Here is an 18,844-nt window from a genome sequence, read left to right as displayed (position 1 = left end):
CCCAGTCATATTTACAACGGACAACCAACAAGGCCCTACTGTAGAGCACAGGGAACTCTGCTCCGTGTCATGCGGCAGCCTGCATGGGAGGGGAGTCGAGGGCACAATGGAAGCATGTATGTGTACGGCTGAGTCCCTCTGCTGTCCACCTGCAGCTATCACAACACTGCTTCTCAGCTATACTCCAACATAAAGAGTTAAAATAAACAGTACTACTGGACTGCCAGTGGGATCATACAATGCTTGTTTTCCTAAAAAAATCACAGTACTTACAGATTTCCTTCCAACACAAAAACTTTTGTGGTCATAGTTGATAGATAATCTCCGTTTCTAAATAAAGCACATTAAAAATCTACCCACCTATCTTTAGGTCTAGAAAACATAAGGGCCAGACAGTACATACTTTGGGTTTTGCAGGCCACATGGTCTGTGCTGCATACAACAATACTCAACTCTGCCACTGTAGCACAAAGCAGCCAGGACATACATAAACATCTGAGTATGGCTGTGTTCCAAACTTTACACACAAACACAGGAAAGCGGTCAGCCCACACACCTGCAGTTCACCAACCTATCCTAGAAGCATGACTGAGCACAACCTAGGAAGGGAGCTTTACCCTGGAGGGCTCCAGGTGTGTGATGGCGGAGTTGTGACAGTTGTAGCTGGCCTCTTCCTGTCCACTGAAGACGTTGTAGAGCTTCAGCTGCCCGGTGCAGGTGCCCAGCATCAGGAAGCGCTCTCGTGCCGAGAACGCACAGCAGGTGAGGCCACTCTCATCCTCGTTGGCTTCCCGGAACACTGAAATAGGACGGAACCTGAACAAACAGAAGAGAATCAGAGACAAACAACATGCAAAGACTCGGAAGAACAAAACTTTGTTAGAAGGACAGAAAGAAAAACAGCCTTTCTGTTTCAAGCGGGTTCTTCCAAATTATCAGTGACCGTCCGTGGTTCATCTTCGTTTTACAAGAGAGAACTGGACCTTCACTTAAAAATGTTAACAATAACAAAAATTCCCATGTGAAAAACCTGAGATCCCACGACTTGTATGTAAGATTTTTTGAAAAATATCTATTGGGCTGCGCTGGATCTTAGTTGTGGCATGTGACCTCTTAATTGCGACATAGTTCCCTGACCAGGGATTGAACCCAGCCCCCCTGCATTGGCAGCGTGAACTCTTACCTACTGGAGCACCAGGGAAGCCCCAGTGTAAAATTTTTAAGGAATCAGAAGAGGTAACAACTTGGACCAGCACAAGTACAAACTTGAGAGCCTCGTCAGGGACAGAGTGTTGCATGGGTTCTAGAAAACATACTAATATAACAAGAACAGAGTATCTTATATTGCCAGTAATTATACAAGGAACCCCTGGGTTCCCCTTGACAAAAGGGGGCATAGTCACACTGCTCAGGTATTCACACAAAATGATAATTCCTGGTATTTCAAGCCAACAAAAGGTTTTCTGGAGTTATTACTTCATGCTGATATTGCCCACATACACTGACTTAAACAGAAAAATCATTCCAACTCCCAGGGAGTGAGGTAACCTCTCCTTACCTGCTAAAGATAAGGTGCCTATCAAAGCACCCGCCATCTACCCCTCCATACTTTGGAAATGATGCCCTGCGGTTTAGCCTTGAGGTAAAGTTTATTGGCGCTTGTCGCCTCTGTTTTGGCTCAGGACACTGGTGAGGAGTAAAGAGAGAGAAGGGTGGGCAGGTGGCAACTGGGTTCTTGCAGCGAGCATGCTGCTCTCTAAGATACTCTGTGATGATACTGTCCAGCGTAGGCGGGGAGGGAAGGTGTCTGTCCAGCTGCTTCTTTATGGCTGGGCTCTGGCTGTAGGCGCCATGGTCCGACTTCTGCCGCAACACTCGGATTTTCCTGCCATTGCAGGGTGATGGCCTCTCTCTGATAAAACTGATCCTACCAATCACAGGGGAGTTGCCTGCATGAGACGGACCAGGCAGAGCTAGTGACGGCTGGGGGACCCGCGGCTGAGGATGAGCAGCGGGGGCAGAAGGGGCAGAGGCACCCACAGCAGCATGGCTGCCCAGTCGAGTTGCAATGCCATTGGCGATGCGAGGGGTGCGGGGAAGAGAAACAGGAGAAGCAGCAGCAGTGACCGGGGTGAAGGCAGAAGAATGGGAGGCAGCAGTCATGGGCAGGTCGGCCTCTTTAGTCAGCACAGTGGCTGTCTCCCCAAGGCCTTTAGAAATGAGATGGTTTCGGATCAGGAGAAGCAGCTCTTTCTCAGGAAAGGAGATCCGTGACTGGGCAACAACGTCAGCTTTCTGCAGACGTGCCAGGGACACGTCGGTGCCGATGAGAAGAGGCTTTCCTGACACCCGTTCGATGAGCTCAGCGGCATACTTGCAGAACTTGACGTGGTCACTGCGCTTGTCCTGCAGCACAGGCTCTTTCATCAGCTGCTGGATCTGGCAGCTGCTGAAAAGGGGCAGTTTGCTGATGATCTGCCGCACGGTGCTACTGCGAGACAGGCCCACCAGGGCCTTGCAGGCTAGGGCCCGGATCTGGTCTGCATCTGTGATGGGCATCTTGACGGACAGTAAGGACAGAAGCACCTTGATGCCGTTGTTGGACTGCACCACGTTCCACATCTTGGCCAGAGTGTGCTCACTGCTTTTGGGTGTCTGAGGCAGCTTCCTCCGAGGCGTTCCAGAGATAAACTTGCCAATACTAGAAATTCTGTTATCCGGGCCACACACACAATTGATGATAATCTGAAGTGCTGACTTCTGAATTTCAGCATCGTGAATAAAGAACTCACCCTCAGCCACTCCCAAAATAATGCTGATACCTATAGGGGGAAAATTTTTTTTATATTATTTCCTCATAACACTAATAGCCAACTTCAATGGTTATTTCAGAGTCAAAATTTACAGTTCTATTCATTGTGTCCCAAAACCACTACAATACTGTAAAGTAATTAGCCTCCAGTTAAAATAAAGAATTATTTCTTTTTTAAGTGTAGCAGTTTTCTCTTCAGTTCAGTTACTCAGTCAAGTGGGACTCTTGTGACCCCATGGACTTATTCGTAAGGAATAGTTTGTATAAAATGCAGTCAGTTGTGCTACAATGTATCTTTATGACAGAATACCTCATATGCAGTTTTTAAATACGGGAATGATGTCAGTATTCTGTGGAAGTCACCAAGGTTCATGTACAAGCTTTCCTAGGTAAGGAAAGCAAAAACAGTGGGAATAAATAAAAACTTCTAGCAGGAAAGAAAAAGTCCTCAGCCTGGCTGCTACCGCGGCAGCAGAAAGCCTCTCTTCTACATAAGGAGAAACTTAAAAGCAAGTGGCTAAGCCTCAGGCTTTCTCCCCAGGGCAGTGCACTCTAGGGCCCACAGCCACTCACGTGACTTGCATGCTCGCCTTAGCAGCAGCCCTCATCGGCCCTCATCTTAATAAAGGGTTCGTTCATTTGCGCTGCTTTCCAGTTATTCATTTTGAGTTGCTTAAATTTTTTGCTATCTGCGCCAGCCCATTTTTCTTACAGATTCTATTTTTAGCTTAACACTCTGCGGAGTGCAAGGTTTTCAGGAATGCACTTGTACTATTATAGCAAAAATGCCTGTGCCACCCAGAATGAGTTCACTAACATGACTCCCTTATTTGAAACTGATGGCGTGACTTAAAAGAACTTACAGGGTACCCCCTCTTTTGCTACTTTCTGTTCTAGTACTGCAAAATTAGGCCAGTTAAGTAACCACAACCAGAATGGCAGAGGAAAACAAATTAAAACTGCGCAGTGACAAAAATGGCAGGAGACAACCCACCTACAGTGGAGACGGTGGAGCCAGCCTCATCTAGCACGTCCACTGATTCTGCCAACTGGAGCTGAATTTTTGGCACAACAGTGAGAATAGCCAGGACATCCAAAGCAAAGCGCACAGTGTCGTTCCTGGACAGAAAGAAGAATTAGTCAAAGGGAAACTCGGATACAGCCACAAGAAACAGTCTCTGTTAAAAGAGAGACTGACAGACACAGACAGTGGGTCAGAACTACTCACTACCTGAATGACTCTGTCCCTAGCCGTGGCATCAAGAGAGGATCTGTAAGTCACCACAACATTAACTTCAAAAAACATGGGTATGGAGTTTTCATCTATCCAACTGCTAAGATTAAAAAACAAAGGATAATCTCCAATGCTGGTGAAGATGAGCAGAGACAAATGCTCTCAGACTTTTGGTAGGAGAAGAAAACAGGATACTCCTCTTAGAAAATAATTTGGAAATATGAAACAATATTCTTAAAATGTTTGTAACCTTTGGCCCAGGAATTTTACCTTTAGAATTTGTCCTAAGGAAATAATCAGAAGTACAAACAAGTATATTTATGGATTAAGATGTCCATTACCACATCATGTAAAACAGCAAAAGAATTAAGAAAACTTACACAGGAAATAGTTAAATTCTGGACTACTTTGCAGCTACTGACAATTATTTCAAAAAAACTCCTAAGGACAAATGAAAAGGCTCAAAAGACAACAAAACCAAGATACAAAATTTTAAAGCCAACAATACCAAGCACTGGCAAGAAGGGAGAGAAAATGAAAACTCCCATAGACTGCTGTGGGAGAAGTCAACAGTATGAGCATTTTCCAAACAATCTGGCAACATCCACTGAAGATGAGATGCAGCCACATTACAACTTAAATTGTATACATCACATCCTCAAGAGAGACCTCAAAAAGAAGTTCGTGGTACCACTCAATTGACAGGAAAAAAAAAGAGAAAAAAGACACTAAATGCCCATCAGTAGGAGAATAAATCATAGTATAGAAATGTGCTTAGTCACTCAGTCATGTCTGATTCTTTGCAACCCCATGGAGCCCACCAGGCTCCTCTGTCCATGGAATTTTCCAGGCAAGAATACTGCAGTGGGTTTCTATTTCCTACTCCAGGAGATCTTCCCAACCCAGGGATTGAACCTGCATCTCCTGGGTCTCTTGCATTGGCAGGCAGATTTTTTACCACTGCACCACCTGGGAAACCCAATATGCAAATATAAGAATTCAAATACGTATCAACATGTAAATCTCAAACACTTAAGAGTGACTGAATACCTGAAACTTACATTAAAAAAATAAGTAAAAGTAAGGGTGAAGAAAGCAAGCACAGGTAAGACTATACAATTTTAAAACATAAAAAGAATACCATATCATTGATTACACACCCACACATATGCATAGCATAAAAAAAAAAAGAATGGAAAGAACGCATACCAAATTCAAAAGACTGGTCACTCTGGGCTGGGGGGCAGAAAATGGAAAGGAACTGAGAAAGCAACATGCCAACGCTGAGTATGGAGTAGTTGTTATATTATTCTCTGTATCTTCATATAATTTGAGGTATTTCATTTAAAAGATAAGTTTAATTAAACACTATAATCTTAATTATGTCTATTTACAGAATTATGGAAAAGAGATTAAAGAAATTAACAGCGGCTAAGAATAATTTCCACTTCTAAGGTTTTGTATATTCTAAGCAAGACCTTCTAGAACAAAATGATGTCCTTTTCATCATAAGGGACTGGAATGCAAAAGTAGGGAGTCAAGAGATACCTGTTTGGCATTGAAGGGACTTCAAAAAGAGGTTCATGGTACCACTCATTTGACAGGAATAAGAAAAAAGACACTAAATGCCCATCAACAGGAGAATTAAACTACAGTATAGATATGCTTGGCCTTGGAGCACAAAACGAAGCAGGGCAAAGGCCAGCAGTTTTGCCAAGAGAACACACTGGTCATAACAAACACCCTCTTCCAACAGCACAAGAGATGACTCTATACATGGACATCACCACATGGTCAATACCAAAATCAGACTGATTATATTCTTTGCAGCTGAAGATGAAAAAGCTCTATATAGTCAAAACAAAATGGGGAGCTGACTGTGCCTCAGATCACCAGCTCCTTAGTGCAAAATTCGGGCTCAAAATGAAGAAAGTAGGGAAAACCACTAGGCCATTTAGATATGACCTAAATCAAATCCCTTATGATTATACAGTAGAAGTGACAAATAGATTCAAGGGATTAGATCTGGTAGACAGAATGCCTGAAGAACTATGGATGAAAGTTCCTAATATTATAAAGGAGGTGGTGGCCAAAACCATCCCCAAGAAAAGGAAATGCAGAAAGAAAAGAGGTTGTCTGAGGATGCCTTACAAATAGCTGAGAAAAGAAGAGAAAGGGAAAGATATACTCAACTGAATGCAGAGTTCCAGAGAATCGCAAGGAGAGGTAAGAAAGCCTTCTTAAGTGAAAATGCAAAGAAATAGAGAAAAACAATAGAATGGAAGAGACTAGAGATCTCTTAAAGAACATCAGAGATACCAAGGGAACATTTCGTGCAAAGATGGGCACAATAAAGGACAGAAACAGCAAGGACTTAACAGAAGCAGTAGAGATTAAGATGACAAAGAATATACAGATGAACTGTACAAAAAGTTATTAATGTCTTGGATAACCATGATGATGTGGTCACTCATCTAGAGACAGACATCATGGAGCGCAAAGTCAACTGGGCCTTAGGAAACATTACTACAAACAACACTAGAGGAAGTGATGGAATTCCAGCTGAGCTATTTCAAATCCTAAAAGATGATGCTGTGAAAGTGCTGCACTCAGTATGCCAGCAAATTTGGAAAACTCAGCAGTGGCCACAGGACTGGAAAAGGTCAGTTTTCATTCCAATCCCAAAGAAGGGCGATGCCAAAGAATGTTCAAACTACCATACACTTGCATTCATTTCACATGCTAGCAAGATTATGCTCAAAATCTTTCAAGCTAGGCTTCAGTAATATGTGACCTGAGAACTTCCATATGTACAAGCTAGACTGAGAAAGGCAGAACCACCAGAGATCAAACTGCCAACATCCAATGGATCATAGAAAAAGCAAGAGAATTCCAAAAAAATATATATTTCTGCTTCACTGACCACGCTAAAAGCCTTTGACTGTGTGGATCACAAGAAACGCTGGAAAATTCTTCAAGAGATGGGAATACTAGACCACCACACCTGCTTCCTGAGAAACCTGTATGCAGGTCAAGAAGCAATAGATAGAACCAGACATGGAACAATGAACTGGCTCAAAATTGGGAAAGGAGTATGTCAAGGCTGTATATTGTCACCCTGCTTATTTAACTTATATGTAGAGTACATCATGCAAAATGCCAGGCTGGAAGCACAAGCTAGAAACAAGACTGCCAGGAGAAATATCGACAACCTCAGATAGGCAGATGATGCCACTTTAATGGCAGAAAGTGGAAACTAACTAAAGAACCTGAGGAAAAGTAACTAAAAAGCTGGCTTAAAACTCAACATTCAAAAAACTAAGATCATGGTATCTGGTCCCACCACTTCATGGGAAATAGATGGGGAAACAGTGGCTGACTTTATTTCTTTGGGCTCCAAAACCACTGCAGATGGTGACTGCAGCCATGAAATTAAAAGACATTTTACTCCTTGGAAGGAAAGTTATGACCAACTTAGACAGCATATTAAAAAGCAGACATCACTTTATCAACAAAGGTCCATATAGTCAAAGCTATGGATTTTCCAGTAGTCATGTATGGTTATGAGAGTTGGACCATAGAGAAGGCTCAAAGCCAAAGAATTGATGCTTTCGAACTGTGATGTTGGAGAAGACTCTTGAAAGTCCCTTGGACAGCAAGATCAAACCAGTCAATCCCAGGAAATAAACTCTGAATATTCACTGGAAGGACTGATGCTGAGGCTGAAACTCCAATACTTTGGCCACCGTATGTGAAGAGCCGATTCGCTGGGAAAGACTGAAGGCAAGAGAAGAAGGGGATGACAGAGGAAAAGATGGTTGGATCACATCACCAACTCAACAGACGTGAGTTTGAGCAAACTCAGGGAGACAGTGAAGGACAAGGAAGCCTGGCGGGCTACAGTCCATGGGGTCACAAAGAGTTGGGACACAATTTGGCCACTGAACAAGAACAAAGAATAATTTTTATCTCTAAGGTTTTTGTATATTCTAAGCAAAAACAAGTATTTAATTCTATTTTTAAAATTAAGCTTTTAAAGGACATATTTATTTTTTCTTAAGTAACCCACATATGGATTTACCATTCAAAAAATGTATTTATAACCTTATTATCCTTTGAGTTTCCATCATCTTTAAAGAAATATTCTCCAAGTAAATATAATGACCTCCTTTAATACTCTAGAAACAGTGGTTCTGAAAGTGTGCTTGGGGACCCTAGGAGTCTCTAAGACCTTTTCAAAAGGTGCTGAGATTTAAAAAATATTTTCATAATAACACTAAGATGTTATTTTTTCCTTTCTCACTCTCCTCTCATGAGTGTATACAGAGCTTTCCAGAGGCTATGTCATGTGTGATATCACAAAAGGTTGAATACAGAAGCAGATATGAGATCATTTAAGCCAGATACCTGTGAAAATCAGCTGGCTTTATTTTGGAAACTTTTCATAAAAAATGCCAATAAGCAATGGCTTCAGATTATTTTTAAATAAGTTGGTAAATATATTTACACTTTCAGTTTTAATTTCTAATATGCTAAATATCAATAGATAAAAAACAAAAGCTCTAAGGGTCCTAATAATTTTTAGTACAGTAAAGGAATCTTGAGACCAAAAAGCTTGAAGATGGCCACTCCAAAAGTATTCCTCTAGATTTAACTATCCTAGGAATTAGAGTAAGAAACCACCTGTCTTTATGGCAGTGGGTGGATAAGGCAAGGAGGTCAAGAACCACAGCTTATAAACTTTGTTTCTTTGTACCCTCCAGACTCCTTATCCAAAACATAGCTTTCTTTTTTGCATCAGCCTCAAATAGAACCTACCCAACTGCTTGATTCCATTAGCTGTTTTTCCCTGAGCCTTGTCCAGCTTTGTTCTAATGGTGAAAACCCTCAGTTCAGTTCAGTCACTCAGTCGTGTCCGACTCTTTGCGACCCCATGAATCGCAGCACGCCAGGCCTCCCTGTTCATCACCATCTCCCGGAGTTCACTCAGACTCATGTCCATCGAGTCAGTGATGCCATCCAGCCATCTCATCCTCTGTCGTCCCCTTTTCCTCCTGCCCCCAATCCCTCCCAGCATCAGAGTCTTTTCCAATGAGTCAACTCTTCGCATGAGGTGGCCAAAGTATTGGAGTTTCAGCTTTAGCATCATTCCTTCCAAAGAAATCCCAGGGCTGATCTCCTGTAGAATGGACTCGCTGGACCTCCTTGCAGTCCAAGGGACTCTCAAGAGTCTTCTCCAACAACACAGTTCAAAAGCATCAATTCTTCGGCGCTCAGCCTTCTTCACAGTCCAACTCTCACATCCATACATGACCACAGGAAAAACCATAGCCTTGACTAGATGGACCTTAGTTGGCAAAGTAATGTCTCTGCTTTTGAATATACTATCTAGGTTGCTCATACCCTACCCAAAGCAAAAAATACAGCTGTATGTGAAGGTCAAATAAACATCATATATGGTTGCCAAGCAGTAGAGAGACATTTAAAGTCTAAGTACAAAGAATACTAGACTCCAGTCTCAGGACGACTTCAACACACCTCTGCAAGCTGTAGCCACATAGATTGCATAACCTCTCTAAGAGTACATGATCCTTATCTGTGATGCAGTATATATAATCATCAAGACCAAGCACTCTGTACATTTAAAGATATTTACCATGCTTAATTATCACGCTTAATCTAGTTTCTCAGATTCAAGTCCAAAATTTTAATTCAATTCAACAAATATTTGTTAAGCATATACCATGTGAAAACCAACATTAACATTAGCAAAGAGCTGATCTTTGAAACCTCTCTCTGGTCCCACCTTGCATAATAGGTCTTCCAATTGCAAGCAATAGAAATAAGCTGCAACAAGAGCTGGACACAAGACAGCTTGAGGAAGACTTCAGCTGGCTCCCAATACAGCTGCGCTGGGCCATATTCTATCAGAAACTCCATCATTTCCACAATCTGTTCATGAGTATATGAACATGCCTAAAAGGATAGAGATATATTATTAAAGAGCTCTATCAATCTGCCTGCTGTTTTCTCCAACACAGCTCAATGCTCAAAAGATTTTAATAATAAAGCTAAGTAATGTCTTGACACACACTTCTTGAGTCCACAGCCCACATGTGAAATAATGATGCTCCATCTTTTATTTGTAACTAGACTCATAATACATTCTGCCAAAAAAGGAAACAAAATGTTCAAATTATTGGTGCATGTATTTCACACCTTAAGAAGAAAAAGAAGCATCACATAAAATAACTGATTTCTTTTCAATATGTGACTTTTAAAACATGCAGATACTCATCGTTGTACTAAAACATACTAATTTCAAAAATGATCATGAAGTAAATTATAGATGCACCAGGTTTCAGAAGAAAATTCCACACAGAAGCAGCTAGAATATCTATCTAGTACTTTCCACAGAAAAAAGTCCTTTCACACACATCTCAGTTTATCTTTTAAGTATCCCAGTGAAGTAGCAAACTTACAACGGGAAGCAAAGTAAGTTCTCGGTACATCCATTTTCTTTTTTTTCCTTTGGAGCATGCAGCTAGGATCTCAGTTTCCTGACCGGGGATTGAACTTGGGTCACTGAAGTTGAGTCATATAACCACTGTACAGCTAGAGAAGTCCCTACACGCCTACATCCATTTCATTCTGCCTCCTCACAGTGCCAGTAAAATCCATTAATGTATATCCCACCTGGACTCCACTGATACGAATGTGCATTTCAGGCCTGAGATGCTACAGACAGTACTAACAGTGTTTCTCTTCTAGACAAGGTTTTCTCACCTTGTATGGAGGTTGAGGATGGACAAGAATGCCACCTTCAGTCCTCTGAAGAGACTGCTTCACTTGTTCCAATTTAATGGCCAGGTGAGCTTCAAAGTACTTGCGCAAGGCCATGCAGGTATGTTTACCAGTTTGCCGGCTAGCGAATATTTCATCATCACTCAGAAGTGCACCCTGATCTTCCAAATTTAGAATCTCCAAAGTACTGATCTATTAAGAAAGGAGCAAAAGAAGGGGGCAAAAGAGAAGAAAGAACAAAGAGGAAAAGTAAAAGGAGAAAAAAGTAGAAAGATTTCAGTAGATTTTTATGCTCAAGAAGATTGATAAACATCAAAGTACATCTGTCTATACATCATGTTAAGAGCAGACATATGAAAACACTAAACCTATACTGGAAAATGACATAGCTTTCCATCATGTTGAAAGACACAGAGGCACAAAACTGCTTTTAGAACAAGCAGTTCTCCCTGTAAGATTACTATCTTCAAGGCAAGTCTGGCTTCCCTGGTGGCTCAGAGGTTAAAGCATCTGCCTGTAATGCGGGACAATGGCATAGTCCTCTGACCACTTAAGAGGAAGAAAAAGTTGTGAATGAAGGAGGAAAAAAAGACTTTATCCACAAAAATGACAAAAACCCCCTCCAGTCAGAAGCTTCCTCTCTTCAGTGCTGCTGAAGGGCAGCCCCATCAAGCAGGACCCCACTCCTCACAAAGAGAAGCCACCGAAGAACCTCACCAAGTTCACCAGACGGCGAAGACCATCATAGCGGTCAAAGAGTTCCAGCACAGCCCGGAAGGAGAAGCAGATTGAGAAAAACATGGTAGCGTGGCAGCAGCCTGAGGCATGCGAACATTCCATCAGCCACAGGGTGTAGTTCACCACGTCAGACAGAACGTTGTGGGGATGCATGCAAACCTGCAAAGGGTAAAAATAAAACAGTTTTTTAAAACGTGGGGGAAAGGAACTTTCAGAAGGTATAAAAAATTCACCAGTGTATGTAGGTATCTGCAAAATACAATAATCATTCCTGAGTAAGCCATCCTGATTTAAAGCTGTCAATAAAATTTTATGACAATCTATTCCAAGGCTGAAAACAATCTAAATTTAGAGACATATTTAAATTCCACCTAAGCTTTCGGAGTGTCAAACTTTGCAAATATTTTTATCCTTTAATGCTCACAACGCTGTGTTACACAGGTATTAGTATCACCACTTAATTAATGAAGTAGCTCAGAGATGTAAGGGACTTTCCCAGGCTGATAAAAAGTTGATAAAAGTAACTGAGCCTTCTGATACTGAAGTCTACAAGTTCAGTATCCATTCACTCACTGATTTTTCACACACATGGCGCTGACTCCTGTCAGACAATGAATTCTGAAGCATTACCTAGGTTTGTTTAGCACTTTTAAAAATCTTAACCACAATTAATTCTGTACAAATACACACAGATTAGGTTACTACTCTCAAAAGATTACATATCTTTGCAGAAAGCTAGATCTTAACAAGTAAAAAAATTAAAATCAGAAGATTACTCCATTAATAAATTTGCACAGAAGAATAAAGACACCACCCAAGAGGAATTTACCAACTTCACTCTACCAGAAAAGCTACAATTGCATAAAATATAGAAGAATGCCCAGATATAGAAACAACAAGGGTTGCTGTGGTGTCTAGGGACCCATTTCTTTTCTAATGTAGAACCCACTTACATTAAAAAAAAAAAAAAAACCACGAAATAAAAAATCTTAACTGGAAAAACAGAAAAACCAGAGGGGTACGGTACCTCTAGAGCCCTAGGAACAACTGGAATGATTTTACTCTCTACCACAAACTATCCTGTTAACATACAGAAAGCATCATCTGTTATTTTTATAACTGACTGACTCGAAAATGCAAAATGTAACTCTACTGAGGGACACCTGAGAAGAGCCTGAAAACAGAATGCTCAGTAAAGATCAGACATTCATGTTACTTGCTCCTTTCATTAAAGCCTGATCCAATGGTTTAGTTTTCTTACCCAAAAGCTTTTCTGTAAATGTATGAGAGTAGTCCCCACCCTACACCATTCCCATACAGCTGAACGGACTGGACTTACTCTTTCCATGGCATCCTGGTTGTAGGACAGATAATACAAGCACATGGATACGCCAGTTGCAGCCATAGAAGGACGAGGAATTTCCAGCAATTTCTGTACTCCACCGTGCGCAACAAATTCCGTGGCAAACTTATTGTGGAGCAGGAGAGACGCTAGGTGCTACACAAAGAGGATACATATTACCATGGAACAATCTAGTACAAATATCTCTTCACAGAATATTAAGCTGCTAAATACAACGACTCCTTAGAAGCAGACAACCACCCCCTCAAAACATAAGTAAAACCAATACTGCTTCAGGGAAACAAAAAAAATAAGCAAACAAAAACTGTAGAATTCCGTAACATTCCCTTCTAATACCAAAGGTTTTCATGACGGTGAAAAGCAAGACATGAAGAATACTACTGTACATTATGACACACTCCTATAATTGTTTTACTATTACATATCTTCCCTAATGGATTTTTGTCACCCTTTCCATTTTAATCCTTTTAAACATAATCAGCTCTATGTTTTAGCTTTGGCCCAGTCACTGATTCACCCAAAACTCTGCTTTCTTTTAAACTGATACTTGCTTATATCCTCAAAAACAATCTTCAAAAAACTAGTACATTTCTGGTACTAATCAGAATGCACTTTAAATAGAATTTATTAATAATACATTTCATTAAGTCTATATTAGGCAAGTTTTTGTTGTCTTTTAAGTTTTGTTACCTTGCTATCCGATTCTTACTAGCCTCTCTGGGTGGACCTGAACTTCTGGGCAATTTAAAGGCAGGCAGTGCAATGCAAGCAGCAGGCTGCTCAATGACTTTGAATCCAGGCCAACATGGATGCAGCCTCATGAGAACTAGAGCTCCCCCTCCTGTTTCTCACACCAAAGTGTCTTCTGGGTCATGAGACAGGCAGCAGGTACAGACAAAATGATACAGATTTGTAACTGATACTTGTACAAATTTCACCAAGGTCAACAGGTGTGTACCCTCTTCAGACATTCTCTCAATACACAGACTCAGACTAATCCTTATATATAATTCAAATCCCTTCCCTGTTTACTTTTCTTGTCTGATACACAAACCTCTACCACCAAGCCTTTCCCTAAGAAACAGCTAAACCATGTGTGGTTCCCTCCCCAATACTCAGGCCATTGCATGTGCTTTTTTCTCAAAACCAGCACCGTAAAGTGGCAGTTCCACTGCCAGAATCAGCAGCAGGGAAAACAGAGAACAAACGGGCTCAATCTTTACCAAGAACCTTAATTCTAGTTAGCCCATACCTGGCTCACCTCACTCTTGTGGGCAAAGACTCTATTTTCACTCCTTATACTGTACCTCCGTATAAGGTCTAGTTCTTAATTTACTATTTTAACCCATTTTGTTTCTACTAACTTCAACACTTACCCCTTCTCAACAAAACCGTACATATAACTTTCTACACTTTTTATTTCCCCATAAGAAAGATCTCTTATCTGGTTTTACCCTGTTCATCCTTATTCCATTTTCTCTAACCCCTTACATGATTCTGCATAGAAACAGGTGAATAATGACACCCATTATAGGTTCTCATACAAAGACCTACAGAAACAGCAACTACCCAAAGCCCTTCTTCCACTATTTCCTTTTCAAGACAGGACGCTGCATCTGAAAGCAATACCTTGGGCCACTGGAGACAACTCTGACCTTCAGCTTCATCCCACTGTTCAAAGTAAAATCACGCTTTATACACACATACACACACACCCTGCATTCCACACACAGGGATACATGTTACTTCAATTTATGTGTGACCTCCTCCAAACTTAAAATTTCTGGGGTCTGCAAGTCAAATTTCATCATTTCTATTTAATTCCAATATACTTTGGAACTGTGCTGGCCAACACAGTAGTCATTGGCTACATGTGGCTAATTTCATTAAAATTAAGTTAAAAACTCACGGGCTCGGTGGCACTAGCTACACTTTACATGCTAATTTGTGGCAAGTAGCAGCTGTACTGAAAAGCACTAAGAACATTTCCGTCATCAGGGAAAGTTCTATTGGCCAGTGTAGCTCTGGAATATCTATCAGGAATGAAATTATATCTTTAAAGAATAAGAACATCATCTCTTTTTCAGAGGTTTTGTAGAGAAGCTACTATTTCTCAAAGAGAACAGACCATTCCTTCCTTTGTGCCCCAATACTTCTGTCACAACATCTATAATATTCAAAAAAAATCATAGGCTTACATGCCTGGCTCTCTCAACCACATGATAAACAGCAGAGACTTAACTTATCTGTCTAATACTATAAACATCACAGAACAATACTGTGTCCATTAGTTACCTGTTAGGTAGAACTGTAATAGCCACAATGTTATTCATTCAACTTAACTTCTCTCCCTTCAGATTACCTTAATTATCATGAAGAGGTATGGATTTAGTGGGCTAGACATACCTGCCTGCCTATATTTAGCCCTTTTGCAACCTAGAAATTTCTTTACTTTCACTGAATTTGGGTATGTCTTTATTTCTTTATTCATTTTCTGATTTATACTCTAGATAACCTAACATCATACAATATGTATACAGTTAGTAACTTGGTAAGCCTCAACTCTTCTATTTACACAAGAAATTTTCATTTGTTGCTACTGACACATCTGGTAATAGAAACATTCTAAACAATAAAATCCAGAGATGTTATATACCAAAACACATAGACAATCCACATTAATTATATGCTCAGGAACTACTATTTTAAAGAACTTTACCTTGAGTGCCTCAAATGTAAGCAGGACATCATTAGTTTGTTTTAAGTCAATGTAGAACATCATCAACTCCCGTGACCCAAGCTGCATGAATATGGGGAGTAACTGAAATGAACACCAAAAACATGTCTTAACATTTGGATTTATTTTCACATATTTCCTGACAGAAGACTAAAGAAACCCTTCCTCCCTCCTTTATAAAGATAAGCATATAAGCACATTTTGTTCAAAAAGACCGTATCAGGAGTGACTTCCGTAAGACTTTACCAGTTTGACGCAGACTTTTCTGTATTAGAATGAAAACACATCAATGTATAATATGCCATCACAAAATACCCCAGAAATAAACACAGTAGTCTTAAAGAGTGAACACTACTTTTCCCAGTAAGCTTACCTCCTGATATTCTCCTAAAGGGGTCAAATACTGGAGAATAAGTCGCTGCTCAATAGCAGGAGTCATAGGATAAAGGGTATAATTGGTGCCAATCACCCAGGGGGACATTTCTGACCAGCTGCTATTGGACAATTCAACAAACATGCGGTCTGGATCGGATGATGAAAAACCCAACTTTTGCTTGGCTTTCCTGAAGCTCTCTCTGTCAGCCTGTTTTGTTGACTTGTTTTTCCTCAATGCCCCTTCTTCAAGTTTGGTTGCTGAGTTCACTCTGCTACTGGTCTTGTGGCCTGACTCAAGATGAAAGGAGATCTCCATGTCTCCAGAAGCTTCCTCTTGTTCACCATCCACTACATCCACAGCCATGTCGCCATAGTCCATATCCACAGCTTCTTCATCCAGAGGCAAAAGGGGTTCAGAGGAGAGCTTTCGTGGGCTAGGACGCTTGCTTTCTTGCCTTGAATTTACCTCCTGAAGCTGTAGCTCCCTCAATCTTCGAAGCACTATTGCCACCTATCAACAGATATTGGAATAAAACAGATTTATCTCTTCTGTATCTTAAGAGTCAAGTAATTCTTACTTCCATTTAAGGATACTCAGGCAGTTATCTCAATGACTGGTAAGAGTACAGATCTGACAAGTATGTTGACTTGATTCCTACAGGTTGATGAAATAATGGCTAAAAGTCTCATTCCCCATAAAATTTCCAAGAATCTAAACCAGAAGATTTGCAGATAAAACCTAATTCACAGCACATCTGTCCGGATCATGCTGGACTGGACCATCACATTTGAAGGGGCAGACACTAGGTATATTCACAATTTTTTACAAGTGTCTTTGAAAAGCAAACATGAAGGTTTTATAAACTTTTATCTGTATTCTGTTAAATACTGTCATCCACATTACACATAATTACATAAGCTATTTTTCAAGTTCACCACTTATGTTTTCCTTTAGGTATTCATTTTTTGGTCTGATCCAAAACTTTAGTATTATGCTTAGTTAAAAAAAAAAAAGAGTGATCAGGCCTGCAACTTACTTCAAACTGCATTTAAAAAAAACAAACAATGATGACTAGACGAGAAGAGGGGTGAATGGATGGATGAGTATGTCATAAATAAAAATACAGTAAATGTTCACAATCAATGTAAGTGGTCTATATACAGGTGTTTGCTGTAAAACTGTATTTTGCTATATGTTTGAAATTTTTCATAATCCTAATGTGGGAAAGGAAGAGGAAATGGTACTGTTTATCTGGTACAAACTATCATGATCTTTGACAAAATGAAAAACTGCTATCTTCAAGTTAAAAAAAAGGTACAGTCAAAACTCTTACATAAGGTAAGAATTGAAATATTGATATTATAGCTATACTTTAGTACAATGAATAAGAATAAGATCTACTGACTCAACTTCAGGTAGCAAGAAAGAATGAGTGAATATACTATCTTACATGAAAAAGTCACTCTGACACGGCCCTTACCAGCTGTGAGTTCTCATCCCTGTAGTTGGCAGCGATGTCTTGATTCTCCATAGCGCCTCCTAACAGACCAGTAGAGTATGTCCTCAGCGGCTGATCAGCCTCTCGGGCCCATTTGAAAAGGTTCTCAACAATTCCTTCCTTTAGTAAAGGGAATGAAAGAGTACAAATCAGGTGGGTCAAGATTTCATAATTCAAGATATAAGCAATGACTTCAGTTGATTAAAAAAAAGTTTTTAATAAAATATGTCAATATTGTTCATAAGATTACAATATCTAAGCAAACTAAATGTACTATAGTAGGTGGTTTAAAATAACTGTGCATCTGTGAAACAGTCCTATTTAAACACGAAAACTCAAGCTAAAGATCAACTATCACATAATGCAGCTATTAAGTCCCAAAAGGTTCCATAACCAAGCAGGGGGTGCTAAAAGTTCTACATGCCTCTTTAAAGTTCACGATGCACAATTAACATTAGCAATGTCTAAGGAGTCCTCCATCAAACAAGTGTTTAACTCCACATATCCCACTCTTAGTGTTTATTATGAAATAAAATACATAAACATGTATAGTCCAAAGAAAATGAAAATCACCTCTGTGATTTACCCATGAGTTTAAGAAACAGAAACCTACCATGTGCCCCTCCCTACCATCTACCTCCTTCCTCTCCAAAGGGTATCTACCTTCCTAAATTTTAATAATTTTCTTGTAGAGCTTTTGTTAAACGTTATAGGTTTTGAACTGTATACATTGTGTGTGTCATACGTATTTTTCTGCAACTTGTTTTACTCAACTTCATGTTTTTTACATTCATCTATACTGTTATGTGTAATTGTCACAAACAGTACCCAACATAAGACAGGCTTTACATACAATTTACTTTATCCTTGTATCAGCTTTGTATGATGGACAAAGTACTATATTTACGGAAGAGAACACTGTCACAATGAGGTTAAGTAACTTACCAAAAGTCACAAAACTAGTAAGTAGCAGAGCTGGGGTCTTATTCCAGGCAGCGAACCTCCAAATGCTCTGCACCACCATGTTCTGCGGCTGTTTTGTTCGCTTAACTTTTACCTTTCTTTGTGTGCAAATATGTCCCTAGAGTAGACACCTAGGAACAGAACTACTAAGTCACAGGTGTGCATGTTCAACTTTACTAGAGGCAGCCAAACTATTTTTCAAAGTAATCACAACAATTCACATTTCCAACATTGAATAGTCCATTTTTAAATACATCTTTACTAAAAGTTGACCACCATGAGACTTTTTATTTTTTTGTAATACAGTGTGTATGAAAAT

The 18,844-nt window shown here is 40.1% G+C and overlaps 1 protein-coding gene across 3 annotated transcripts in view; it reads right to left on the bottom strand.

Annotated features, from left to right (window-relative positions):
• Positions 1 to 18,844, bottom strand: part of DCAF1 (DDB1 and CUL4 associated factor 1) — an 80,592-nt gene that overhangs the window by 25,249 nt on the left and 36,499 nt on the right. For all 3 annotated transcript variants that reach the window (XM_018067090.1, XM_018067088.1, XM_018067089.1), the window contains exons 6-15: positions 17,545 to 17,682; positions 16,062 to 16,574; positions 15,671 to 15,772; positions 12,928 to 13,086; positions 11,568 to 11,747; positions 10,833 to 11,042; positions 9,853 to 10,022; positions 3,807 to 3,931; positions 1,559 to 2,822; positions 618 to 816 (exon numbers count right to left, since the gene is read on the bottom strand). In XM_018067090.1, coding sequence (XP_017922579.1) covers positions 618 to 816; positions 1,559 to 2,822; positions 3,807 to 3,931; positions 9,853 to 10,022; positions 10,833 to 11,042; positions 11,568 to 11,747; positions 12,928 to 13,086; positions 15,671 to 15,772; positions 16,062 to 16,574; positions 17,545 to 17,682 — 3,060 coding nt within the window. The remainder of the gene's footprint in view (positions 1 to 617; positions 817 to 1,558; positions 2,823 to 3,806; positions 3,932 to 9,852; positions 10,023 to 10,832; positions 11,043 to 11,567; positions 11,748 to 12,927; positions 13,087 to 15,670; positions 15,773 to 16,061; positions 16,575 to 17,544; positions 17,683 to 18,844) is intronic.

Source organism: Capra hircus, chromosome 22, assembly GCF_001704415.2.
Source record: "Capra hircus breed San Clemente chromosome 22, ASM170441v1, whole genome shotgun sequence".
Taxonomy (NCBI): Eukaryota; Metazoa; Chordata; class Mammalia; order Artiodactyla; family Bovidae; genus Capra; species Capra hircus.
This window is presented reverse-complemented; position numbering and strand designations above follow the sequence as displayed.